The sequence below is a fragment of the Sander lucioperca genome, chromosome 10 (assembly GCF_008315115.2).
Source record: "Sander lucioperca isolate FBNREF2018 chromosome 10, SLUC_FBN_1.2, whole genome shotgun sequence".
NCBI classification, from domain to species: domain Eukaryota; kingdom Metazoa; phylum Chordata; class Actinopteri; order Perciformes; family Percidae; genus Sander; species Sander lucioperca.
Window position 1 is genome coordinate 9004632 of NC_050182.1, and position 22500 is coordinate 9027131.

The 22500-nt window shown below is 41.5% G+C and overlaps 2 protein-coding genes and 1 long non-coding RNA gene across 4 annotated transcripts in view; 2 read left to right on the forward strand and 1 right to left on the reverse strand.

The window, feature by feature from the left end:
- Nucleotides 1–22500, forward strand: part of iqgap3 (IQ motif containing GTPase activating protein 3) — a 63221-nt gene that overhangs the window by 27578 nt on the left and 13143 nt on the right. Inside the window, exons 26-34 of one of the 2 annotated variants that reach the window (XM_036006115.1) lie at nucleotides 739–963; nucleotides 1362–1486; nucleotides 1553–1568; nucleotides 1868–1952; nucleotides 4128–4360; nucleotides 5405–5537; nucleotides 6230–6332; nucleotides 21570–21684; nucleotides 21922–22009. In XM_036006115.1, the coding sequence (XP_035862008.1) occupies nucleotides 739–963; nucleotides 1362–1486; nucleotides 1553–1568; nucleotides 1868–1952; nucleotides 4128–4360; nucleotides 5405–5537; nucleotides 6230–6332; nucleotides 21570–21684; nucleotides 21922–22009 (1123 nt within the window). Of the gene's footprint in view, nucleotides 1–738; nucleotides 964–1361; nucleotides 1503–1552; nucleotides 1569–1867; nucleotides 1953–4127; nucleotides 4361–5404; nucleotides 5538–6229; nucleotides 6333–21569; nucleotides 21685–21921; nucleotides 22010–22500 lie in introns of both variants that reach the window. The other variant, XM_031311331.2, reaches the window with a different exon arrangement.
- Nucleotides 11532–16431, forward strand: LOC116058500. Its single transcript, XR_004107065.2, has 3 exons — nucleotides 11532–11789; nucleotides 14653–14656; nucleotides 16420–16431. It is a non-coding gene; the product is annotated as an uncharacterized LOC116058500 (long non-coding RNA).
- LOC116058498 (angiogenin-2-like) lies at nucleotides 13807–15438 on the reverse strand. Its single transcript, XM_031311332.2, has 3 exons — nucleotides 15381–15438; nucleotides 14795–14844; nucleotides 13807–14232 (listed from the first exon to the last, which is right to left on the reverse strand). The coding sequence occupies exons 1-3, from the start codon at nucleotides 15424–15426 to the stop codon at nucleotides 13837–13839; spliced, it is 492 nt and encodes a 163-aa protein (XP_031167192.1). The 5' UTR covers nucleotides 15427–15438; the 3' UTR covers nucleotides 13807–13836.

The following is a 22500-nucleotide window of genomic DNA, read 5'->3' on the forward strand; positions in this document are numbered from 1 at the left end:
TCATCGTAGGTGCATGTCCACTGTGAGAGACATAATCTAAAAACAGAAATCCAGAAATCACAATATATGATTTTATAACTATTTATTTGTATGATACAGCTGCAAATAAGACACACACACACACACACACACACACACACACACACATTTGGCGGCTGTGGCTCAGTGGTAGAGCCGTCGCCTGCCAGTCGGAGGTTGGTGGTTCGATCCCTGGTCCTGCAGTCCCATGTCAAAGTGTCCCTGGGCCAGACCCTGAACCCTGAGTTGCCCCCCCGATGCTGCTCCATCAGAGTGTAAATGTGTGTGAGTGTTTATCTGATGAGCAGGTGGCAGCTTGTACAGCAGCCTCGGCCTCAGTGTATGAATGTGTGAGAATGGTGAGTTAAGACTACAAACCATTTACATTTCACACACACATATCAACACACACACACACATATCAACACACACACACACACACACACACACTCAAACATCAACACCCACATCAGACATTACACATCAACATCACATGTTAACAGTTCTACCCCAAACTGAGACTTTCTTCACTTGATAAACGATCTTTAAACTGACAAACATCAGATGTGGAATTGATGTATAAATTCAAACAGGATCTAAACATTATCTGCCTCCCCCTTCACACAGGAAGGGGCGGGACTTACAGACAGGAGGGGAGGGACTTCCCCATTCCTGTTTGTGACCGTGTTGTAACGTGTAACGTGTCTCTGCTGTTGTCAGAGAGAAGGTGGAGCAGCCTCAGGACATCGTCACCGGGAACCCCACCGTCATCAAGATGCTGGTGAACTTTTACCGCCACGCTCGCGGTCAGAACTCCCTGCGGGAGTCTCTGGGTCCGGCTCTGCAGGACGTCTTGCTGGACCGCACGCTCAGCATCAGGACGGACCCAGTGGACGTCTATAAAACCTGGATCAACCAGACGGAGACGCAGACCGGACACAAAAGGTCAGAACAGAAACCCATTTATCTGATTCACCAGACCTCATGTAAATAATCAGGACTTTTATCATCGTAAAACACACTTCATTCAAAGTGGACAGAAACTAAATCAAACTATTAAAAGCCGTCTTGGTTCATCTTTCCACTGTTCCAACAATCACCACTCTGGTTTGGTTGAAATAAACCCTTAATTCACCCATTTACATGTGGAGATATGCTGGCTCTATACACGCTAAAAGTCCTGATTATTTACATGGAGTCTGGTGGGTTTGGTGATGGTGATTTCGGGGCTGTTTGATGTTAAACTAAAAGGATCTTACTCTTTAACTAATAGGTCTATCTCTATAGGGATCCATCCCATAATGTTGTCCTGTAAATGACTCCCCCTGTTTGTTTCCCTACAGCTCTCTGCCCTACGAGGTCTCCCCCGCCGACGCTCTCAGTCACCCTGAAGTCCAGAGACGCATCGACATCGCCATCATCAACCTCAAGAACCTGACAGACCGAGTCCTCAAAGCCATCACCTCCAACCTCCACAAACTGCCGTAAGTCTCCCCCGTTCACCTGCACAAACTGCCGTAAGTCTCCCCCGTTCACCTGCACAAACTGCCGTAAGTCTCCCCCGTTCACCTCCACAAACTGCAGTAAGTCTCCCCCGTTCACTCCTTCCTACAACTTTTGAACATGACCAATATTATTTAAGTTTATTTGTCCCATTCTCCTGATTATCACATCAGTGTTGTGTGTTTTTGTGTGTTGTGTGTCTGTTGCAATATTATAACATCAGCGTTGTGTGTTTTTGTGTGTGTTGTGTGTCTGTTGCAGTATCATAACATCAGTGTTGTGTGTCTGTTGCAGTATTGTAACATCAGTGTTGTGTGTTTTTGTGTGTGTTGTGTGTCTGTTGCAGGTACGGTTTACGTTACACGGCGAAGGTTCTCCGAGACGCTCTGAAGGCAAAGTTCCCTGAAGCCAGCGAGGACGAGCTCTACAAGGTAAGATCCAGGATTTAGACCGAGCCAGGAACCAGCAGTTATAACACTGACGTAAACATTAAGGGTGTCACGATTTAGATTTTAATTCGGAATCGACCGAAATTAAGTCACAATCTCTCTCGGAATCATCGATGCTGCAATCGGTCTCTTCTGGCAATTCTGGAGGCAGACTGGGGGTGTGTCTGTGACGAGGACGTGTAGAACCAAAAAGCAGCGATCGCTACAAGTCGCAGTCAGCGTCCAATTCCGCCCCGCTTTCCCCTCCCTCACTGTCTCTTCTCTTAGCCCCTCCCAGCCTGTCTCTTCTCTTAGCCCCTCCCAGCCTGTCTCTTCTCTTAGCCCCTCCCAGCCTGTCTCTTCTCTTAGCCCCTCCCAGCCTGTCTCTTCTCTTAGCCCCTCCCTCACTGTCTCTTCTCTTAGCCCCTCCCTCACTGTCTCTTCTCTTAGCCCCCTAGTAGTCTTCATGACTCTCCAGCAGCGTCAGCCCGGTGTGCGACAGTAATAATCCTCCCTGCAGAAACACCGTGACGATACAACATTGGTAACACTGATTAAACAAAGCTTTGAGGCAAGTCATTTTGCATCGAGAATTTTTAGTAATCAAATTATTCGAGTTATTCGAGGAATGGTTTCAGCCCTACACTGAAAAAAGTCTAACATTGCTGTTGTTCATTTAATGTGTATTTTCTCGTTGAAATAGCTGAAAATTATTATTTTTTTCATTTAAAGTAAACATTCTAGTTTATGTTTATGGTTGAATCCATTTTCATTATATGGATACAATATAAATTGGCAGCGGGACATTAAACTGAATTCATTCATTTGATCAGAGCATTTTTATTAGATCTGTTGAAATTCTTGAGAAGCCAAACCCACGACACGCATTCGTCCAATCAGCTGCCGGTCAGGGGCGTGGCGCATCAACCATGGATGTATGACGTCGCGACACCGCGCTTCAGTCGTGTCGGGCATATGGATCTCTACCGTAAGGCTCACATCTGAATTATAAAATGTATGTCCCGGTAAATTCACCATGGGTACTGCATGATGTCTTAGGAGTTGTGCTACTGTTCACAGCTCCATGATTTATCTTCTGATGACATCAATAGTCTTGTTTCGGGTGTTCAGCTGAAGCAGACTGTTTCTCTTCATACATTTGAAAGAGATGTTCAATTTTATCATTTTATTAAACAATAAATATAAATGTGTTCTAAAGGAAAGTGTTCTGAGTAGTCACTGATCAAAATGTATTAAAATCAGTTTTTTCATATTTGATTTACTATGCGTTTGAAATAATGACAACTGTTAGTTTTTTATTTGAGACAACCTAAAATTATTAATTTTACATTTTACTCGGATGTATAATTAGTTTGACCCAACCTTTAAAAGTGGTTGCATGGAGTTAAACCTTTCAGGTTAAACTAAATTAAATTATTTACTTTGAGTCAATGTCAACTATTTTGTCTGATTGATTACTTCAATTTTTTTAAGTTGATCCAAGTTTTTTTTTTTTTCAGTGTACTGAGTTTGTTCAAACCTGCAGCTGCAATCCCCTAAAGTCAGGATATGGTTTCCTTGACAACAGTTCAAAGTTAAAGCCCAAATTTTTACCCTCCTCTTGTCCTCTGGTCAAATTTGACCCGTTTACAAAAACTTTGTGTATCAGAACTACGGCAAAAGAACGTTGGAAAAAAGTGTCACATGTTGGGAAAAGCTACAAAAACGCAGAAAGTAAATGTACAAAAAAACATCAATTTTTTTTAAACGCTGAAAAAATTGACAAAACATCAAAGACAAAGTGACAAAAACTTGTTTAAAAAAGTGACAAAAAGGTGAAAAACATGTAGAGAAAAGTGTACATCATGTTGAAATTTCGACCCAGAAAACCCCAAAGTTGCAGGTCGACAGGAAGCCACCACAAGGGTTAAAGCCTGTGTAGACTGAGAGCGTTTCCTGCGTAGACTGAGAGCGTTTCCTGCGTAGACTGAGAGCGTTTCCTGTGTAGACTGAGAGCGTTTCCTGCGTAGACTGAGAGCGTTTCCTGCGTAGACTGAGAGCGTTTCCTGCGTAGACTGAGAGCGTTTCCTGCGTAGACTGAGAGCGTTTCCTGCGTAGACTGAGAGCGTTTCCTGTGTAGCCTGATAGTGTTTCCTGCTACCTCTCTCCTCTCCCCAGATTGTGGGGAACCTGGTCTACTACCGCTACATGAACCCGGCCGTCGTGGCTCCGGACGGCTTCGACGTGGTGGACCGGTCTGCCGGCTCGGCCCTGCAGCCAGAGCAGCGCCACATCCTGGGCTCCATCGCCCGCATGCTGCAGCACGCCGCGGCCAACAAGCACTTCCACGGAGACGGATACCACGTCAGAGCTCTGAACCAGTACATCAGCCAGACGCACAGCAAGTTCAGGTCAGAGGCTTCAGAGAACTAACTGTTAGGATCATTATTTATCCAAAATTACTCTCAAAGTTCGTTTTTACTTGCAAGTAGAGTCAGTATACAGCACTTCAGCGTAAGTACAGAAAAATGACTGAAGATTGTTCACAACAGAGTCTTTTTAAAGGAGTTGGGAGTCAAGTTAGTTATTCGGTTCATGCATCAGTAGCCTTCTGATCTCTGGTCAGGCCCTAGCCTCCTGACAGCGTCCTGATCTGGTGAGCTCCAGTTTTCCACTCTCAGATCAGTCTGGCATCTTGAGACAGAGAACATTTGGAGCCGTTCGCCAAACGACCGACCAATCAGCGTTGGTTTTGAGGCGGGTTTAGGTGTGACGCCACGAGAAGCGACTGGCGGCTTCCACGGATGAGATGAGCGTAGCTATCACGCCAGTTTTATCCAAATTAGAAAGTATTCCTTCATTGAAAGAAGAGTAAAAAACGGCACTGGAGGCTTTTCTCGGAGGAAAAGATGTTGTTTGATATATCGTTGATCTGATTGGTTGATTTGGCCCGTCCATCACCAACATAGGATAGATAGACTGATGGTTTATCCAATCAGCTAACCAGGATTTTCGCCCCTTCTCAAAAGTTCTCCAACGGAAAGTTCCCAGATGGATATGCCGAGCAAATGCCGAGCCATCCATCTGGAGTCAGGTTAGTCAGGCCCGGGGTCTCCTCCACATCATGGGCTCTGCCCTCAGGGATGCATCCTGTGCTCTTTGAAAGGTCACTCAGCTTCCAGGAGTAACACATGAACACAGAAGTACTAGAACAGCAGTTAGGATGATTAACACATGAACACAGAAGTACTAGAACAGCAGTTAGGATGCAAATGGTTTAATAAAGAAACTGTTCTAACCCTAACAGAACATCCAGAACATGACCCTAAGTGTGTTAACGTGAGCTATGTGTTGGACAGGAAGTTCCTAACGTGAGCTGTGTGTTGGACAGGAAGTTCCTAACGTGAGCTGTGTGTTGGACAGGAAGTTCCTAACGTGAGCTGTGTGTTGGACAGGAAGTTCCTGGTGTGTGTGTGTGACGTTCCTGAACCTGAGGACAGATTCAACATGGACGAATACTCGGAGCTGCTCATCGTCAACAAACCGGTCGTCTACATCTCAGTCAGCGAGCTGCTCAACACACACACAGTCAGTACACACACACACACACACACACACACAGTCAGTATACACAGAGACAGACACACACACACACACAGTCAGTACACACACACACACACACACACACAGTCAGTACACACACACACACACACACACACACAGTCAGTACACACAGAGACAGACACACACACACACACACACACGCACACACACAGACACACACACACACACAGTCAGAACACCCATCTGGATCTTGTGTTGTTGATATATATTGTATGATATTATGATATTAAACTGAGAACAAGCTGATGTCTCTAAAGATACTCAGAGAAACTGGGAAGTTTATTCTTAACATTTTCTGACTTACAAACTATTATCTAGAAAATAGTCAAAAGAAGAATCAATAATGAAATTAATCAACTTTGTGTGTGTGTGTGTGTGTGTGTGTGTGTGTGTGTGTGTATATACTGACTGTGTGTGTGTGTGTGTGTGTGTGTGTGTGTACTGACTGTGTGTGTGTGTGTGTGTGTGTGTGTGTGTGTGTACTGACTGTGTGTGTGTGTGTCTGTGTGTGTTTGTGTGTGTGTGTGTGTGTGTACTGACTGTGTGTGTGTGTGTGTGTGTGTGTGTGTGTGTACTGACTGTGTGTGTGTGTGTGTGTGTGTGTGTGTGTGTGTGTGTGTGTGTGTGTGTGTGTGTGTGTGTGTGTGTGTCTCCAGTTGCTGTTGGACCATCAGGAGGTTCTGTGTCCTGACCCCTCCAACCCTCTCAGACTGCTGCTCAACGACCTGGGATCAGTCCCCACCCTGCAGGAACTCACCGGTACTACACCTCATACTACTACTCATACTACTACTACTATACACCTCATACTACTACTACTACACCTCATGCTACTACTACTACACCTCATGCTACTACTACTACTACACCTCATACTACTACTACTACACCTCATACTACTACAAATACTACACCTCATACTACACCTCATACTACTACAACTACAACTCATACTACTACAAATACAACTTATACTAGGGGTCCTATCTTGCACCCGGCGCAGCGCAAAGCCCAACCCAAGTCCCTTTTGCTAGTTTAAAACCGTCCAGTTGTCAGTTTTCCGTCCCGCACCCACGTCGTTTAAATAGCAAATGCACCTGCACCCATCTGTGGTCCATGGCTGGTCTTACAGGGAGGTGTGTTCAGGTGCATTCTGGTCTTACAGGGAGGTGTGTTCAGGTGCATTCTGGGCGTGCTGGTCTTACAGGGAGGTGTGTTCAGGTGCATTCTGGGAGTATTGCTATCTTGAGGCAGTGGGAAGTGATGGCACCATTGACCAACAAAAACCTGGTCTAAAGTCAATAACGCAGCATTTCATTGTTATTTTAACAGAGCATTAGTAAAATGCTCCTAGGCTCGTGCACACTATGCTTGTTACACACACAGGGACGCACAGCAGCACACACACACACACACACACACACACACAGGGACGCACAGCAGCACACACACACACACACACACACACACACACACACAGGGACACACACTGTTAATTATTTCCCTGTTAAATAACAGGAAATAACTGGCAGCATGGTTACCATTATTTTCATGTTATTTTAACAGTTTATTCCTGTTAATGTTTTTTTACAGTGCACTCCCTGTAATGTTTTTTAACAGGACTTTACTATAAATCACAGAAAAACAGGAAATTACTGGCAGCAGGGTTACCATTATTTTCATGTTAAATCACCATTTATTTTGTTTAATTAAATATTGCTTTTTAAATTTATTGTTAATTATTTTAGCATAGTAATGTGTACCACTGATTGTAATATACATATTCTAGCTTTAGTTAATACAAGAATAGGCATAATATATCACATAACACTTAAGTGAAAGAAAACAAACAGTTCCATGTTGAAATTAACTTATTTATTGTAATACAAACACTGAAAGTTAAATACTTACAAATGTAGGCACACATAGATCGGATCAATCACAGAAAAATACAGTATAAAAATACAGTATATCATGTTCATTGCTGACATCTAAAACACAGAGGGCCCTATTTTAACGATCTAAGCGCACGGCGTGAAGCGCCTGGTGCAGGTGTGTTTAGGGCGTGTCCAAATCCACTTTTGCTAGTTTGACGGCAGATAAAAAGGGTCTGTGCACCGGGTGCATGGTTCTAAAGGGTTGTACTTAGTGTCTTCATTAATCAGAGGGGTGTTTTGGGCGTAACATGCAATCAACCAATCAGAGATCATCTCCCATTCCCTTTAAAAGCCAGGCGCGTTTGGACCTTGGAGCATTGCTGTTATGATGGAGGATTTGCCCCGTAATATTATTATTTGAAATCTTGTGTGTGTGTGTGTCCCTGTGTGTGTGTGTGTGTGTGTGTGTGTGTGTGTGTGTGTGTGTGTGTGTGTGTGTGTGTGTGTGTGTGTGTGTGTGTGTGTGTGTGTGTGTGTGTGTGTGTGTGTGTGCTGCTGTGCGTCCCTGTGTGTGTAACAAGCATAGTGTGCGCGCGCTGTGCACGAGCCTAGGAGCATTTTACTAATGCTCTGTTAAAATAACAATGAAATGCTGCGTTATTGACTTCAGACCAGGTTTTTGTTGGTCAATGGCGCGATCACTTCCCGGTGCCTCAAGATCCCAGAATGCACCTGAATGCACCTGAACACACCTCCCTGTAAGACCAGCACGCCCATGGGCGCACAGATGGGCGCAGGTGAATTTGCTATTTAAAAGACGTGGGTGCTGGACAGGAAATTGACAACTGCGTCGGTCTTAAATTAGCAAGATAGGGCCCTAAACCTCAACATTAGGGATACAACACTGCAGTACTAAATTGGGTATGTTGCTGTGAATTTTGATGTGTCTCACATAGGCCACAGAGGTGGCTGACTGACTGAAATTTGGCAAGAAAACATTATGCAAGCCAATTAAACTTATTGATAGATTAGTAGTTAATTGCTAGATTAAAGCATGTAAGGCACCAGTCAAATGTCCACCTGGTTGTGAGAGATGAATCCGGTGAGATCATCTTGATCAGCAGTGGGATCAGGGATAGTACCCTGCATCTGCATCTGTAATTAAAAACAAAAACAAATGTAAACATTTATCTACAACTCAATGATAATCAAAGCAGCAAAAAAACACAAAAGAGGGTAGAGCTTAGATCGGCCCAAAAAATCAAGCCCGAACCTGCCCGAGCACGTTGTGTCCGAGCCCGGCCCGGTCCGACACATTAACTGTAATTATGAGCCCGAGCCCGATTTAAACCCGACAGTTTTTTAATACGTGGGCCGTTATAACTGACGTTCTCAACTACAATTCAGATTTGTTTGAACTACAGAAATCTGTTAGAATAATACAACAAGGACGAAGCTGTAAACTGCTGTTAGTTTATTCAGAATGGAACGGATCGCAAATGGATCCGAGTGAAGAAACGTAAAAAAAAAAGAAACAATGATGAACAACATATTGTTGTCACTGCCCACGACTTGTTTAAACTGCTTCCATACCTCCGACTTTCCTCCACACTTGCTCAAAGGTAATTCTCCTGTTTTTCTTTTTTTCTTTACATCTTCAAGCTCCCGGTGTGATGCGTGCGAGAGGAGGAGACTCCGCGCATGAAGTGCTGCATTTAGTAACTGCAGCCTAACTTTTCTACACATTTGTTACTTTTATATAGCCTATATATATATTTATTATATTTCTGATTATGGCATAGCTATCTCCCCACCCAAATAGGATAATAAGGTAATGGATAAAAAAAAAAAAAAAAAAAAAAATTGCTTGATCAAGGGTCCGGCCCGGCCCGAGGATGTGGCGGAAAATAACGGCCCGAGCCCGACCCAAGGTCCGGTCGGGCTCGGGTCGGGCTCGGGCCGAGAATCTAAACTCTAAAAGAGGGTGCACTATGCCAATGCAAATAAAAGAGAATAGCTGTTCACATAGATATGGCACTAGCCCAATCAGTAGTGGCTGTTTTTGCTGGATTTACCTCATTGCTAGGCTTTAGCTACCACATAAAATAGTCACACCCAGGGTGGGAAATTAGCACCCGCCACAAGCCAATGGCGGGTACTTTTTCAAAGTGGCGGGTGACTTTGCCTTGTATACAAGCCACAGTGGCGGGTGGAGTGGTTTTCAGCGCTAGTCCGTGACACATATAGCTGAGCTGAGGTACAGACGAAAGTTAAATTATCGGTTAAAAAAATGTGGCGACATATCCCCGGTGTTAAGAGGCCCGTGGCGGAGTCAGCAGTAGCTATGAATGTACAAACTGTTGAGGGCGAAGTAAAGAAAAAGAGAAGGAACTTTTCAAACAAGTGGCGCACTGATGACAAAGGGAAAACTATTTACTGCAGGCAGGCAGACACACCGGCTGGTCAAACTGGGCATCCACCAGGCACACAAGTTAACTTCCCACCCTGGTCACACCAGCATGTCTGGTAGCCCAAACAGCTATAACCCATCAAAGATGAGCATCTGACATGAAATCATCAAATACAGTCTTAAACCAACTAGCTAGCATCATAAACAGCTATCAGTAAGTTGATGTATTTTAGCCGTTTGATTTTCAGGATGAACCTGCTTTAACCAGACGTGCACATGACAAGAATGCACAAACTTGACCACAGGAATGCTAGCTTAAACGTTATAGGCATATAACGTTAGCCTATTATTTATAGATTTAGATCGTATACATGAATGGACATTAAAATAAGCGCATTGTTTTCTAAGATTAATGGACAAACTATCGCTAGCTTGAATCACGTTGGCTCATTAGCAGCTAGCTACGTTAGTTCATTTCATGTGGTGCAAGTCTGTGGCGTTTATACATCAACATCACTGATAAATGTTAAAACTATGCATGACTTTAAAGAAATTCTAGTTAATCTCACCGGATTATTGTGATTTTGGTCGATACCAAAAGCCGCGATCTTCCGAGATGGAGATGTTCGTTGCAGGTAATGTCTTCTTCTTCTACGCTCCTTCCCACAACGCAAAAAATACTGAATGAACCGATTTCAGTAGTGGCGCCTGCTGGCGACTGAGTCATATGGATATTTACACCATGGTCAGAAAGAACAGGACACACACACACACACACACACACACACACACACACACAGATTTGGAGCGCAGTTCGTCAATTAATAGGCCTTCTGGTTTAAATCCGGAGTGTAGGGTATGAAGGGTAATAAAAGGCTATTACACGATAACAAAATCTTCATTCAGTGAATGCATACTACAATATCTAGTTTGTTAGTAAAGGATTGCAACGTCGACAATATTGAATTAGTCATTGTTTAGCAACCTACAAAAACAAAATTAAATTGCTAACTTCTCCAATGATAAATAACTTTTTTATAATCTAAGCATAAAATTGCATTTATCGGCATTTATCCCCAAAACGTGACCATACCAGACCATCTAACTCTGGCCGCCATCTTTGAATTTTCAGTTGTGCGGTTAAATAACAAAAATGAATGTTATTTAACAATGAGGTGTTAAATAACATAAATTATGTGTTATTTAACATATATTCCCTAAAAATTGACAGTAAGGCGCAGTTATTAAAAATAACAGGTAAATCATGTTGAAATTTGGGTGTAAATTAACGGAAACATTTAACAGTGCACAGCAGCACACACACACACATGCAGAAGATTACAAATAAAAATATTACGGTGTAAATCCTCCATCATAACAGCAATGCTCCAAGGTCCAAACGTGCCTGGCTTTTAAAGGGAATGGGAGATGATCTCTGATTGGTTGATTGCATGTTACGCCCCAAACACCCCTCTGATTAATGAAGACACTAAGTACAACCCTTTAGGACCTTTTTATCTGCCGTCAAACTAGCAGAAGTGGATTTGGACACGCCCTAAACACACCTGCACCAGGCGCTTCACGCCGTGACCTCAGACCGTTAAAATAGGGCCCTCTGTGTTATTTAAATCATTCATCTATTCATCCATTCTATGCAAACAGCAGGTGCACGATTCAGAAAATGTCACGATTTGATTCGATATAGATTTTTAGGCTCATGATTCAATTCAAAAACGATTCTCTATTAAAAAAATGATTCCCAGTATGTAAATGTAGTTCCTTTCCCATCATGTGATGGCAGTAGACATACAGTTTAAAAGAAAAGAAACAACAAATTAAATGTAGTTTGATATTACTTTATATGTCTTCATACAAACTAAAAACTTCTGCAACTAAAAACTGTAAAGTGCCAAGCTTTGGCCAGCTTCAGTGAGGATGGAGCAGGTTGAAGAACTCTTTCTGGGAGGTTTGACGTTGTTTGCTCAAACTAAACTACCTCTGCTGCACTCGTTCTTCTTCTGATTATTATATAACAGTGCCCAGGCGTCAGTGGGAATTTGACGCAGCGCCATCTATGGGAATGGCGAGGTAATGTCATTTCAGGACAATAGTATACACGCCATTACAAAACGAAAATAATCATGTTGCATTGATTTTGAATCGGTAGAGCTTAGAGAAAATCCTGCACACTGACCATTACGCAAGCAATAATTTATTAAGAAGAAAAATACGTTTCGGTCTCAGACCTTCATCAGGTAAATTAAAGGTTAAAAAAAAAAATCAGTAGAGCTTGAATCGCGATACAAATGTCAATTGTTTTTTTTTGCACACCCCTAGCGAGCAGTATTAATATTAACAAGACAGTAGAATGTAAATCCTAACTTTTGTCACCACATTAGCTGCTGTTAGTCTCCAGTAACATTAATCTCTGCAGGATGACCTAATGTAGCTCCATCTTATTTAACCCTAACATTAGCTGCTGTTAGTCTCCAGTAACATTAATCTCTGCAGGATGACCTAATGTAGCTCCATCTTATTTAACCCTAACATTAGCTGCTGTTAGTCTCCAGTAACATTAATCTCTGCAGGATGACCTAATGTAGCTCCATCTTATTTAACCCTAACATTAGCTGCTGTTAGTCTCCAGTAACATTAATCTCTGCAGGATGACCTAATGCAGCTCCATCTTATTTAACCCTAACATTAGCTGCTGTTAGTCTCCAGTAACATTAATCTCTGCAGGATGACCTAATGTAGCTCCATCTTATTTAACCCTTTCCTCACCTCTTCACCTTCTCCTCACACATTTCAGCCTCCAACCAGTTCAGCTCCTCAGTGTTTCTAACATATTCTGATGGAAATGTTCTGCTTTTATTCTATTTTATAGTTTTTATTCTATTCATATGATCATATTAATCTGCTGTATGTCTCGTTAGTGTTTAGCTGAGACTGTCAGACTGTAAAACACGTTGAGCTGCTTTAATGTGAGAAAGTGCTGAGTCATGAATCAGCTCATAGCTCCTCATAATAATAATAATAATAATAATAATAATAAACAGAGACCACACGTTGTTAAGAGTTGAACTGTTTTATTCAACAGGATTTATTCATCAGGTAGTAATAGATTACTCTGATTCATCAGGTAGTAATACATTACTCTGATTCATCAGGTAGTAATAGATTACTCTGATCTATCAGGTAGTAATAGATTACTTTGATTCATCAGGTAGTAACAGATTACTCTGATTCATCAGGTAGTAACAGATTACTCTGATCTATCAGGTAGTAATACATTACTCTGATTCATCAGGTAGTAATAGATTACTCTGATCTATCAGGTAGTAATAGATTACTTTGATCCATCAGGTAGTAACAGATTACTCTGATTCATCAGGTAGTAACAGATTACTCTGATTCATCAGGTAGTAACAGATTACTCTGATTCATCAGGTAGTAACAGATTACTCTGATTCATCAGGTAGTAACAGATTACTTTGATTCATCAGGTAGTAATACATTACTCTGATTCATCAGGTAGTAACAGATTACTCTGATTCATCAGGTAGTAACAGATTACTCTGATCTATCAGGTAGTAATAGATTACTTTGATTCATCAGGTAGTAACAGATTACTCTGATTCATCAGGTAGTAACAGATTACTCTGATTCATCAGGTAGTAATAGATTACTTTGATTCATCAGGTAGTAACAGATTACTCTGATTCATCAGGTAGTAACAGATTACTCTGATTCATCAGGTAGTAACAGATTACTCTGATTCATCAGGTAGTAATAGATTACTCTGATTCATCAGGTAGTAACAGATTACTCTGATTCATCAGGTAGTAACAGATTACTCTGATTCATCAGGTAGTAACAGATTACTCTGATTCATCAGGTAGTAACAGATTACTCTGATTCATCAGGTAGTAATAGATTACTCTGATTCATCAGGTAGTAATAGATCAGGTGATAATTACCAAATTTCAAAGTTAGTAGGATTGCCGTTGACACATTTGACAGCAATTCTCTTGTTAGTTGCCTTACCCTTATAAACACATGGAGGCTTGAGACTCTTCCCCTCCACAAAGGTGCATTCAACAACTTTGAAAAAACTTGTGATTGCTCTGGTTCTATCCCCACAGATGACTCTGACAGCCTCAAAATTCCCTATGACGAATCTTTGGAAATTCCTACAGTCTTTTTGGTTGTCAATGTTAAATCTTTCATTCATCATCTGGGTACAGTCAGCAGGATTCATCTGCCCAATGACCATATTATTATTCTGAGCATCTGCAGTTTCTGGTCCCAGGAACATGAGAGCAGCAGAGATCAGCAGAACACCAGCAAAGATAGAGATCTTCATGTTGATCTGGAGAATACAGAGTTAGAAAAGCTGGTAGAGACTTTACTCTGACATATCTAACATCTCTTTATATTATCATATAAAAGCTGTTAGAGACTTTACTCTGACATATCTAACATCTCTTTATATTATCATATATATGTCTTTAGTTTTATAAATGTCTCCTAACTGTCTGATGATGTAAGAACTTGTTAAGTGACATCAGGAGTTTCTACAGCTCAGAATAACTGCACACAGGATTATTAATCTAAATCTTTCTCTAAATCCATCCATTCTTTCATAACCAACAATGATAAAGTTTGTGTACTAACAACACAGGAACAAAGTGTGTAGCGTCTGAACAGTTTCTCTTGGGGAACAGACTGTTAAGTTGTAGTAAAGAAGAATAACCTCACGGCTACAAGATCCAACGAGAAACAGATACAGAAATGTCTAAATAGAGATCAAAATGTCAAAATAAATACCAAAAACTTTGAAGAAGTGACAAAGAAAGGTTTGTCCTCACAGCTGGAACAGAATCAGAGTTTAAATGTGTTAGAGAGAGAATAATAATGTAAAGTATATTTACCTGAATGACAGGAGAGAGATGAGTTCTAGAGTCAGCAGCAGGAGAGATACCTGGAATATCACATGATAACACACTTCATTACTAAGATTATACAGAAAAACCAAACATGTGCTGGTCATATGGGATCATAACAGACAGGTTACATCACAGTTCACTTCTTTAGAGAGGGACGGACTGAAGATGCAACAACTACTGATACAGTTACAAAAAGTCTGAAAACAACCGGACAAACACATCAAAAAAACATTTGAAAAATGTGCCGAAAGTTTCAGAACCACATCTAACTTCAAGGTTCTTCAACAAACAGAATAAAGCTGCAGGAACTGAGAAAAAGAGAGAAATTCACCAAATAAACCCCACAGAAACATGGTAAAAATGCTCCAAAAACGTTGGAAAAAGCAGCCAGGAAAGCATAAAAATTGACAAACAAAAAAAATGAAAAATGAAAAATTAATAAAGTGTAAAAAACATTTTTAAAAAGCGTCTAAAGTTTGGTAAAAAGTTAGTTTCTGGCAGCTGAAACAGAATCTAAACCAATCAGAGAAGTTTTAACGTCTCAAAGACAGAAAATATAAAGAATATTTACCTGAATGACAGGAGAGAGAGATAGAAAAGTCTGAGAACTCCTCCATCTTTATACTGTCAAATATTATGATATCATATTATAATATATTATAATACACGCCCACTTCATCTCTCATAGGGTCAGCAGCAGATATATTATAATATATTATAATATAGTGACACATCATCCCTACAGGAGGAGATTACAGGGTTAATTTCTCTTAACTTTTATTAAAGTTTGGACATTGTGATTTAATTTAACTTCAGTTTGAGTTAGTTTTAATTCATTTAGTTTCTACTTTCAGACATTTAGTGTCTACTTTCAGTCATTTAGTGTCTACTTTCAGTCATTTAGTGTCTACTTTCAGTCATTTAGTCTCTACTTTCAGTCATTTAGTGTCTACTTTCAGTCATTTAGTGTCTACTTTCAGTCATTTAGTGTCTACTTTCAGTCATTTAGTGTCTACTTTCAGACATTTAGTCTCTACTTTCAGTCATTTAGTCTCTACTTTCAGTCATTTAGTGTCTACTTTCAGTCATTTAGTGTCTACTTTCAGACATTTAGTCTCTACTTTCAGTCATTTAGTGTCTACTTTCAGACATTTAGTGTCTACTTTCAGTCATTTAGTCTCTACTTTCAGACATTTAGTGTCTACTTTCAGACATTTAGTGTCTACTTTCAGACATTTAGTGTCTACTTTCAGACATTTAGTGTCTACTTTCAGTCATTTAGTCTCTACTTTCAGTCATTTAGTGTCTACTTTCAGACATTTAGTCTCTACTTTCAGACATTTAGTGTCTACTTTCAGTCATTTAGTCTCTACTTTCAGTCATTTAGTGTCTACTTTCAGACATTTAGTGTCTACTTTCAGACATTTAGTGTCTACTTTCAGTCATTTAGTCTCTACTTTCAGTCATTTAGTGTCTACTTTCAGACATTTAGTCTCTACTTTCAGACATTTAGTGTCTACTTTCAGACATTTAGTCTCTACTTTCAGACATTTAGTGTCTACTTTCAGTCATTTAGTCTCTACTTTCAGTCATTTAGTGTCTACTTTCAGACATTTAAGTCATTTAGTGTCTACTTTCAGACATTTAGTGTCTACTTTCAGACATTTAGTGTCTACTTTCAGACATTTAGTGTCTACTTTCAGACATTTAGTCTCTACTTTCAGACATTTAGTGTCTACTTTCAGACATTTAGTGTCTACTTTCAGTCATTTAGTGTCTACTTTCAGACATTTAGTGTCTACTTTCAGACATTTAGTCTCTACTTTCAGTCATTTAGTGTCTACTTTCAGACATTTAAGTCATTTAGTGTCTACTTTCAGACATTTAGTGTCTACTTTCAGACATTTAGTGTCTACTTTCAGTCATTTAGTGTCTACTTTCAGTCATTTAGTGTCTACTTTCAGTCATTTAGTGTCTACTTTCAGACATTTAGTCTCTACTTTCAGACATTTAGTGTCTACTTTCAGTCATTTAGTGTCTACTTTCAGTCATTTAGTGTCTACTTTCAGTCATTTAGTGTCTACTTTCAGTCATTTAGTGTCTACTTTCAGTCAGTCATTTAGTGTCTACTTTCAGTCATTTAGTGTCTACTTTCAGACATTTAGTGTCTACTTTCAGACATTTAGTCTCTACTTTCAGTCATTTAGTGTCTACTTTCAGACATTTAGTGTCTACTTTCAGACATTTAGTGTCTACTTTCAGTCATTTAGTCTCTACTTTCAGACATTTAGTGTCTACTTTCAGACATTTAGTGTCTACTTTCAGTCATTTAGTGTCTACTTTCAGACATTTAGTGTCTACTTTCAGTCATTTAGTGTCTACTTTCAGACATTCAGTGTCTACTTTCAGTCATTTAGTGTCTACTTTCAGACATTTAGTGTCTACTTTCAGTCATTTAGTGTCTACTTTCAGTCATTTAGTCTCTACTTTCAGACATTTAGTGTCTACTTTCAGACATTTAGTGTCTACTTTCAGACATTTAGTGTCTACTTTCAGTCATTTAGTGTCTACTTTCAGTCATTTAGTGTCTACTTTCAGACATTTAGTGTCTACTTTCAGTCATTTAGTGTCTACTTTCAGTCATTTAGTGTCTACTTTCAGACATTTAGTGTCTACTTTCAGACATTTAGTGTCTACTTTCAGTCATTTAGTGTCTACTTTCAGACATTTAGTGTCTACTTTCAGACATTCAGTGTCTACTTTCAGACATTCAGTGTCTACTTTCAGTCATTTAGTGTCTACTTTCAGTCATTTAGTCTCTACTTTCAGACATTTAGTGTCTACTTTCAGACATTCAGTGTCTACTTTCAGTCATTTAGTGTCTACTTTCAGTCATTTAGTCTCTACTTTCAGACATTTAGTCTCTACTTTCAGACATTTAGTCTCTACTTTCAGACATTCAGTGTCTACTTTCAGTCATTTAGTGTCTACTTTCAGACATTTAGTCTCTACTTTCAGTCATTTAGTGTCTACTTTCAGACATTTAGTGTCTACTTTCAGTCATTTAGTGTCTACTTTCAGACATTTAAGTCATTTAGTGTCTACTTTCAGACATTTAGTGTCTGATATCATCTCTTCCTTCACACACCTAGTCTGTTCTTATTCAAACTAGAAGCCAATCGCTGAGAGCTGTGTTTGCTTTGGTGGTAAAACTATAAACTAGCTTTGTGTAGAGTGAGAGATTAAGTGTGAGGCCATCCAACCGTCTCCCTCTGAGAACAGGCTTTATACAACATCAACCAAACACACTTCAACTGGTCCTCTCTCACAGATATGACTTTATTAACACATCTAAAGTCCTGATAAGGTGGAACGGATAGGAACATAACTATAGTTAGAAAGGGACTGTAGTGGAAGTTTTTCTTGTTAGCAGCAGGAGTGCGTATCAAAAACACCAGATGAAACAAATAAGGACGATTTGAGGATTAAACCAAAGTTTGGTCTTTGAGTATTTATTTACATTTGCAAATGCAGAGAAAACAGTTTCACAAGTACTCATGGCACATCTGAAAGGTCTTCTGACCATCTAGACAAAAACATACGTCTATATAGGAAAGAACTCACTTAAACCACCCCCTTTGCTACGCAGATGAAAGAACACCATGAAAAGTTATAATGACTTTACTACTTTCCCCTCTGACCCTGCTTCTCTAACCAATAGCCTAAACACATGTTTGTAGCAAGAAACAGAAGGAGACACAGTTCAAATGTTATGACCCCTTTTCATCCTTATCTGCCCTAAAAGAGAGACTGAGTTCTAAAAACAAAAAATAACTTTCACAAATAATAGCTTCACCTAGACTCAAGGTTTTATGATGCCAGCTGCTTCTTCTCTTGGAGTCTCTAGGTCTATAACAAAATTAAAGATTATTAGGAAACTCCTGTTAAGTATATAAGAGAATCTCATAAGATATCAAACTATAATGTTAAAAATAAAATTCCCACAACAGGATTCCTGCAGGTCTTCTTGTCTGATGTCCACACAGAGGACATGCAGTCGATGCAGAACCCTCTGACCCTAAAGACTAGCATCCACTAGCAGACTGGGGACAGACTAAACCTCTGACCCTAAAGACTAGCATCCACTAGCAGACTGGGGACAGACTAAACCTCTGACCCTAAAGACTAGCATCCACTAGCAGACTGGGGACAGACTAAACCTCTGGCCCTAAAGACTAGCATCCACTAGCAGACTGGGGACAGACTAAACCTCTGACCCTAAAGACTAGCATCCACTAGCAGACTGGGGACAGACTAAACCTCTGGCCCTAAAGACTAGAATCCACTAGCAGACTGGGGACAGACTAAACCTCTAACCCTAAAGACTAGCATCCACTAGCAGACTGGGGACAGACTAAACCTCTGGCCCTAAAGACTAGAATCCACTAGCAGACTGGGGACAGACTAAACCTCTGATCCTAAAGACTAGCATCCACTAGCAGACTGGGGACAGACTAAACCTCTGGCCCTAAAGACTAGAATCCACTAGCAGACTGGGGACAGACTAAACCTCTAACCCTAAAGACTAGCATCCACTAGCAGACTGGGGACAGACTAAACCTCTGACCCTAAAGACTAGAATCCACTAGCAGACTGGGGACAGACTAAACCTCTGACCCTAAAGACTAGCATCCACTAGCAGACTGGGGACAGACTAAACCTCTGACCCTAAAGACTAGCATCCACTAGCAGACTGGGGACAGACTAAACCTCTGGCCCTAAAGACTAGAATCCACTAGCAGACTGGGGACAGACTAAACCTCTAACCCTAAAGACTAGCATCCACTAGCAGACTGGGGACAGACTAAACCTCTAACCCTAAAGACTAGCATCCACTAGCAGACTGGGGACAGACTAAACCTCTAACCCTAAAGACTAGCATCCACTAGCAGACTGGGGACAGACTAAACCTCTGACCCTAAAGACTAGCATCCACTAGCAGACTGGGGACAGACTAAACCTCTAACCCTAAAGACTAGCATCCACTAGCAGACTGGGGACAGACTACACCTCTGATCCTAAAGACTAGAATCCACTAGCAGACTGGGGACAGACTAAACCTCTAACCCTAAAGACTAGAATCCACTAGCAGACTGGGGACAGACTACACCTCTAACCCTAAAGACTAGCATCCACTAGCAGACTGGGGACAGACTAAACCTCTAACCCTAAAGACTAGCATCCACTAGCAGACTGGGGACAGACTACACCTCTGATCCTAAAGACTAGCATCCACTAGCAGACTGGGGACAGACTAAAGAGTGACCTCATCTCACATCTGAAGACATTCTGTCAGAATGTCTCTCAGACTAGAAGACTTCAAACTGAGGACAATATCAAACATGTTTGGTTGGTCTGAATGTCCAGACTGGAACTGGAACTGTAACATGTAAAGTTAAACCCAACCTTTTTCTGAAGGTTTTACTACTTTTTCCCGTAATATTCCTTCCTGTTCTCCTATCTGTGGTCTCTGCTGTCTTAGAGAGGAGACACACCAGCCCGCTAATTGGGCGTCGGACCGTCTGGCGAGGTCGGTGACTCGAGTCTGTTCAGTGTGTTCGTGCCGTCGGCCGTCCGAGGAGCCGTCGGCCTTCATTTGGGCCGACCCGACATGTTCAGTCAGAGACAGGACAGTCGGAGACAGGGCAGTTGGAGACAGGGCAGTCAGAGACAGGACAGTCGGAGACAGGGCAGACGGGACTCACCCAGAAATGGGGAGCGGATGAGTCTCTCAAAATCTGAGTAAAATCTTCTAAACTGACCTTTGTTGATCTGAAGTGAAGACAGATTCAGCAGCTGCACGGCCTATTTCTCTCTTCAAATGTTTTCAGAAACACGTTTCAGTGAACTATTTTAGTCCAATATGAGATCGTATTCTGAACGAGCCGCCATGACAGTCTGGCTGGGAATTTCTGGAGAAAAAAGAACCACGTGACGCGTTCGTCCAATCAGCTGCCGGTTCTCATTTTCTGGGAAACAATCAGACTGTTAATGGAAACAATACAGAGCAGCGCCGCCTGCTGCTATGGAGACGTATTAGGTGGAGAGCGTACGCGTCTCCTCAGTGAGTTCTGAGGAACTTTCTGGACCTCGGGGAGACTGATCAGTCCGACTGGCTTTACTGCCGACGGTCGGCTGTCTGGTTGGTGTGTCAGGGTCCTTATTCTCTGTCCTGGGTCACATGACCAGGTACTCTCACACACACACACAACACACACACACACAGACAGACAGACAGACAGAGATACACACACACACAGACACACACACACACACACACACACACACACACACACACACACACACACAGACAGACAGACAGAGATACACACGCTCAGACACACAGACACACACACACACACAGAGACGCACACATACAGAGACACACACACACACAGGTCTCTGCTGTCTTATTCTCTGTCCCGTGTTCTTTACTCTGTGGCCCAACAGGTCAACTAGCTCTCCATGCTAACACTAGCCAACAGGTCAACTAGCTCTCCATGCTAACACTAGCCAACAGGTCAACTAGCTCTCCATGCTAACACTAGCCAACAGGTCAACTAGCTCTCCAAGCTAACGCTAGCCAACAAGTCAACTAGCTCTCCAAGCTAACGCTAGCCAACAAGTCAACTAGCTCTCCATGCTAATACTAGCCAGAGTGTTGCCCTTGATTGTGACGGCCGTGCTTTCTGCTCCTCAGGAGAGTCTTCTTCGTCAGCTGATCCAGGATCTGAGGTCTCTCTGACTCTCACCAACAAATTTGACATCTTCAACGAGTCTGAGGACAAACCAGACGTCAGAGGACTGCTGCTCAGGTAGCTTAGCATGTTAGCATGCAAGCATGGTAGCCTGTAACATGGTAGCCTGTTAGCCTGTTAGCATGGTAGCCTGTTAGCATGGTAGACGAAGGCTAGAAGTGAGCGAGAAGCATTAAGATGGAAAGACAGAGTTTGTTGAATTGAGCTGCTCAGGTAGCTTAGCATGTTAGCCTGTTAGCATGGTAGCATGTTAGCTTAGCGTTGTTTTGTTGATTGTTTTTATTGTTTTTTCAGCACCAAGCAGCTGATCATAGATGTCATCAGGACGCAGTCAGGTGACTCTCTGAGAGACATGCTGAGAACCTCTGTGTCACATGACCAGGTACACACACACACACACACACACACACAGACACACACACACACACACCCTCACACAGACACACACACACACACACACACACACCCACACACACAGAGACAACACACACACACACACACACACACAGAGACACACACACACACACACACACACACACACCCTCACACAGACACACACACACACACACACACCCTCACACAGACACACACACACACACACACCCTCACACAGACACACACACACACACACACCCACACACACAGAGACAACACACACACACACACACACACACAGAGACACACACACACACACACACACACACACACACACACCCTCACACAGACACACACACACACACACACACACCCACACACACAGAGACAACACACACACACACACACACACACACAGAGACACACACACTAGGGCTGTGTGAATATAATTGGAATAGTATAAGAATCTATACTATTCGAATGTGATTTTTTTTTTTT

What these genes read in the sequence shown, in the direction of transcription:
- LOC116058498 (XM_031311332.2), bottom strand. Translation starts at nt 15,426, where the DNA reads ATGGAGGAGTTCTCAGACTTTTCTATCTCTCTCTCCTGTCATTCAG. An exon ending in CTCTCTCTCCTGTCATTCAG is followed by an intron (nt 14,845 to 15,380) that starts GTAAATATTCTT and finishes GTGATATTCCAG; the next exon opens with GTATCTCTCCTGCTGCTGAC. An exon ending in ATCTCTCTCCTGTCATTCAG is followed by an intron (nt 14,233 to 14,794) that starts GTAAATATACTT and finishes TGTATTCTCCAG; the next exon opens with ATCAACATGAAGATCTCTAT.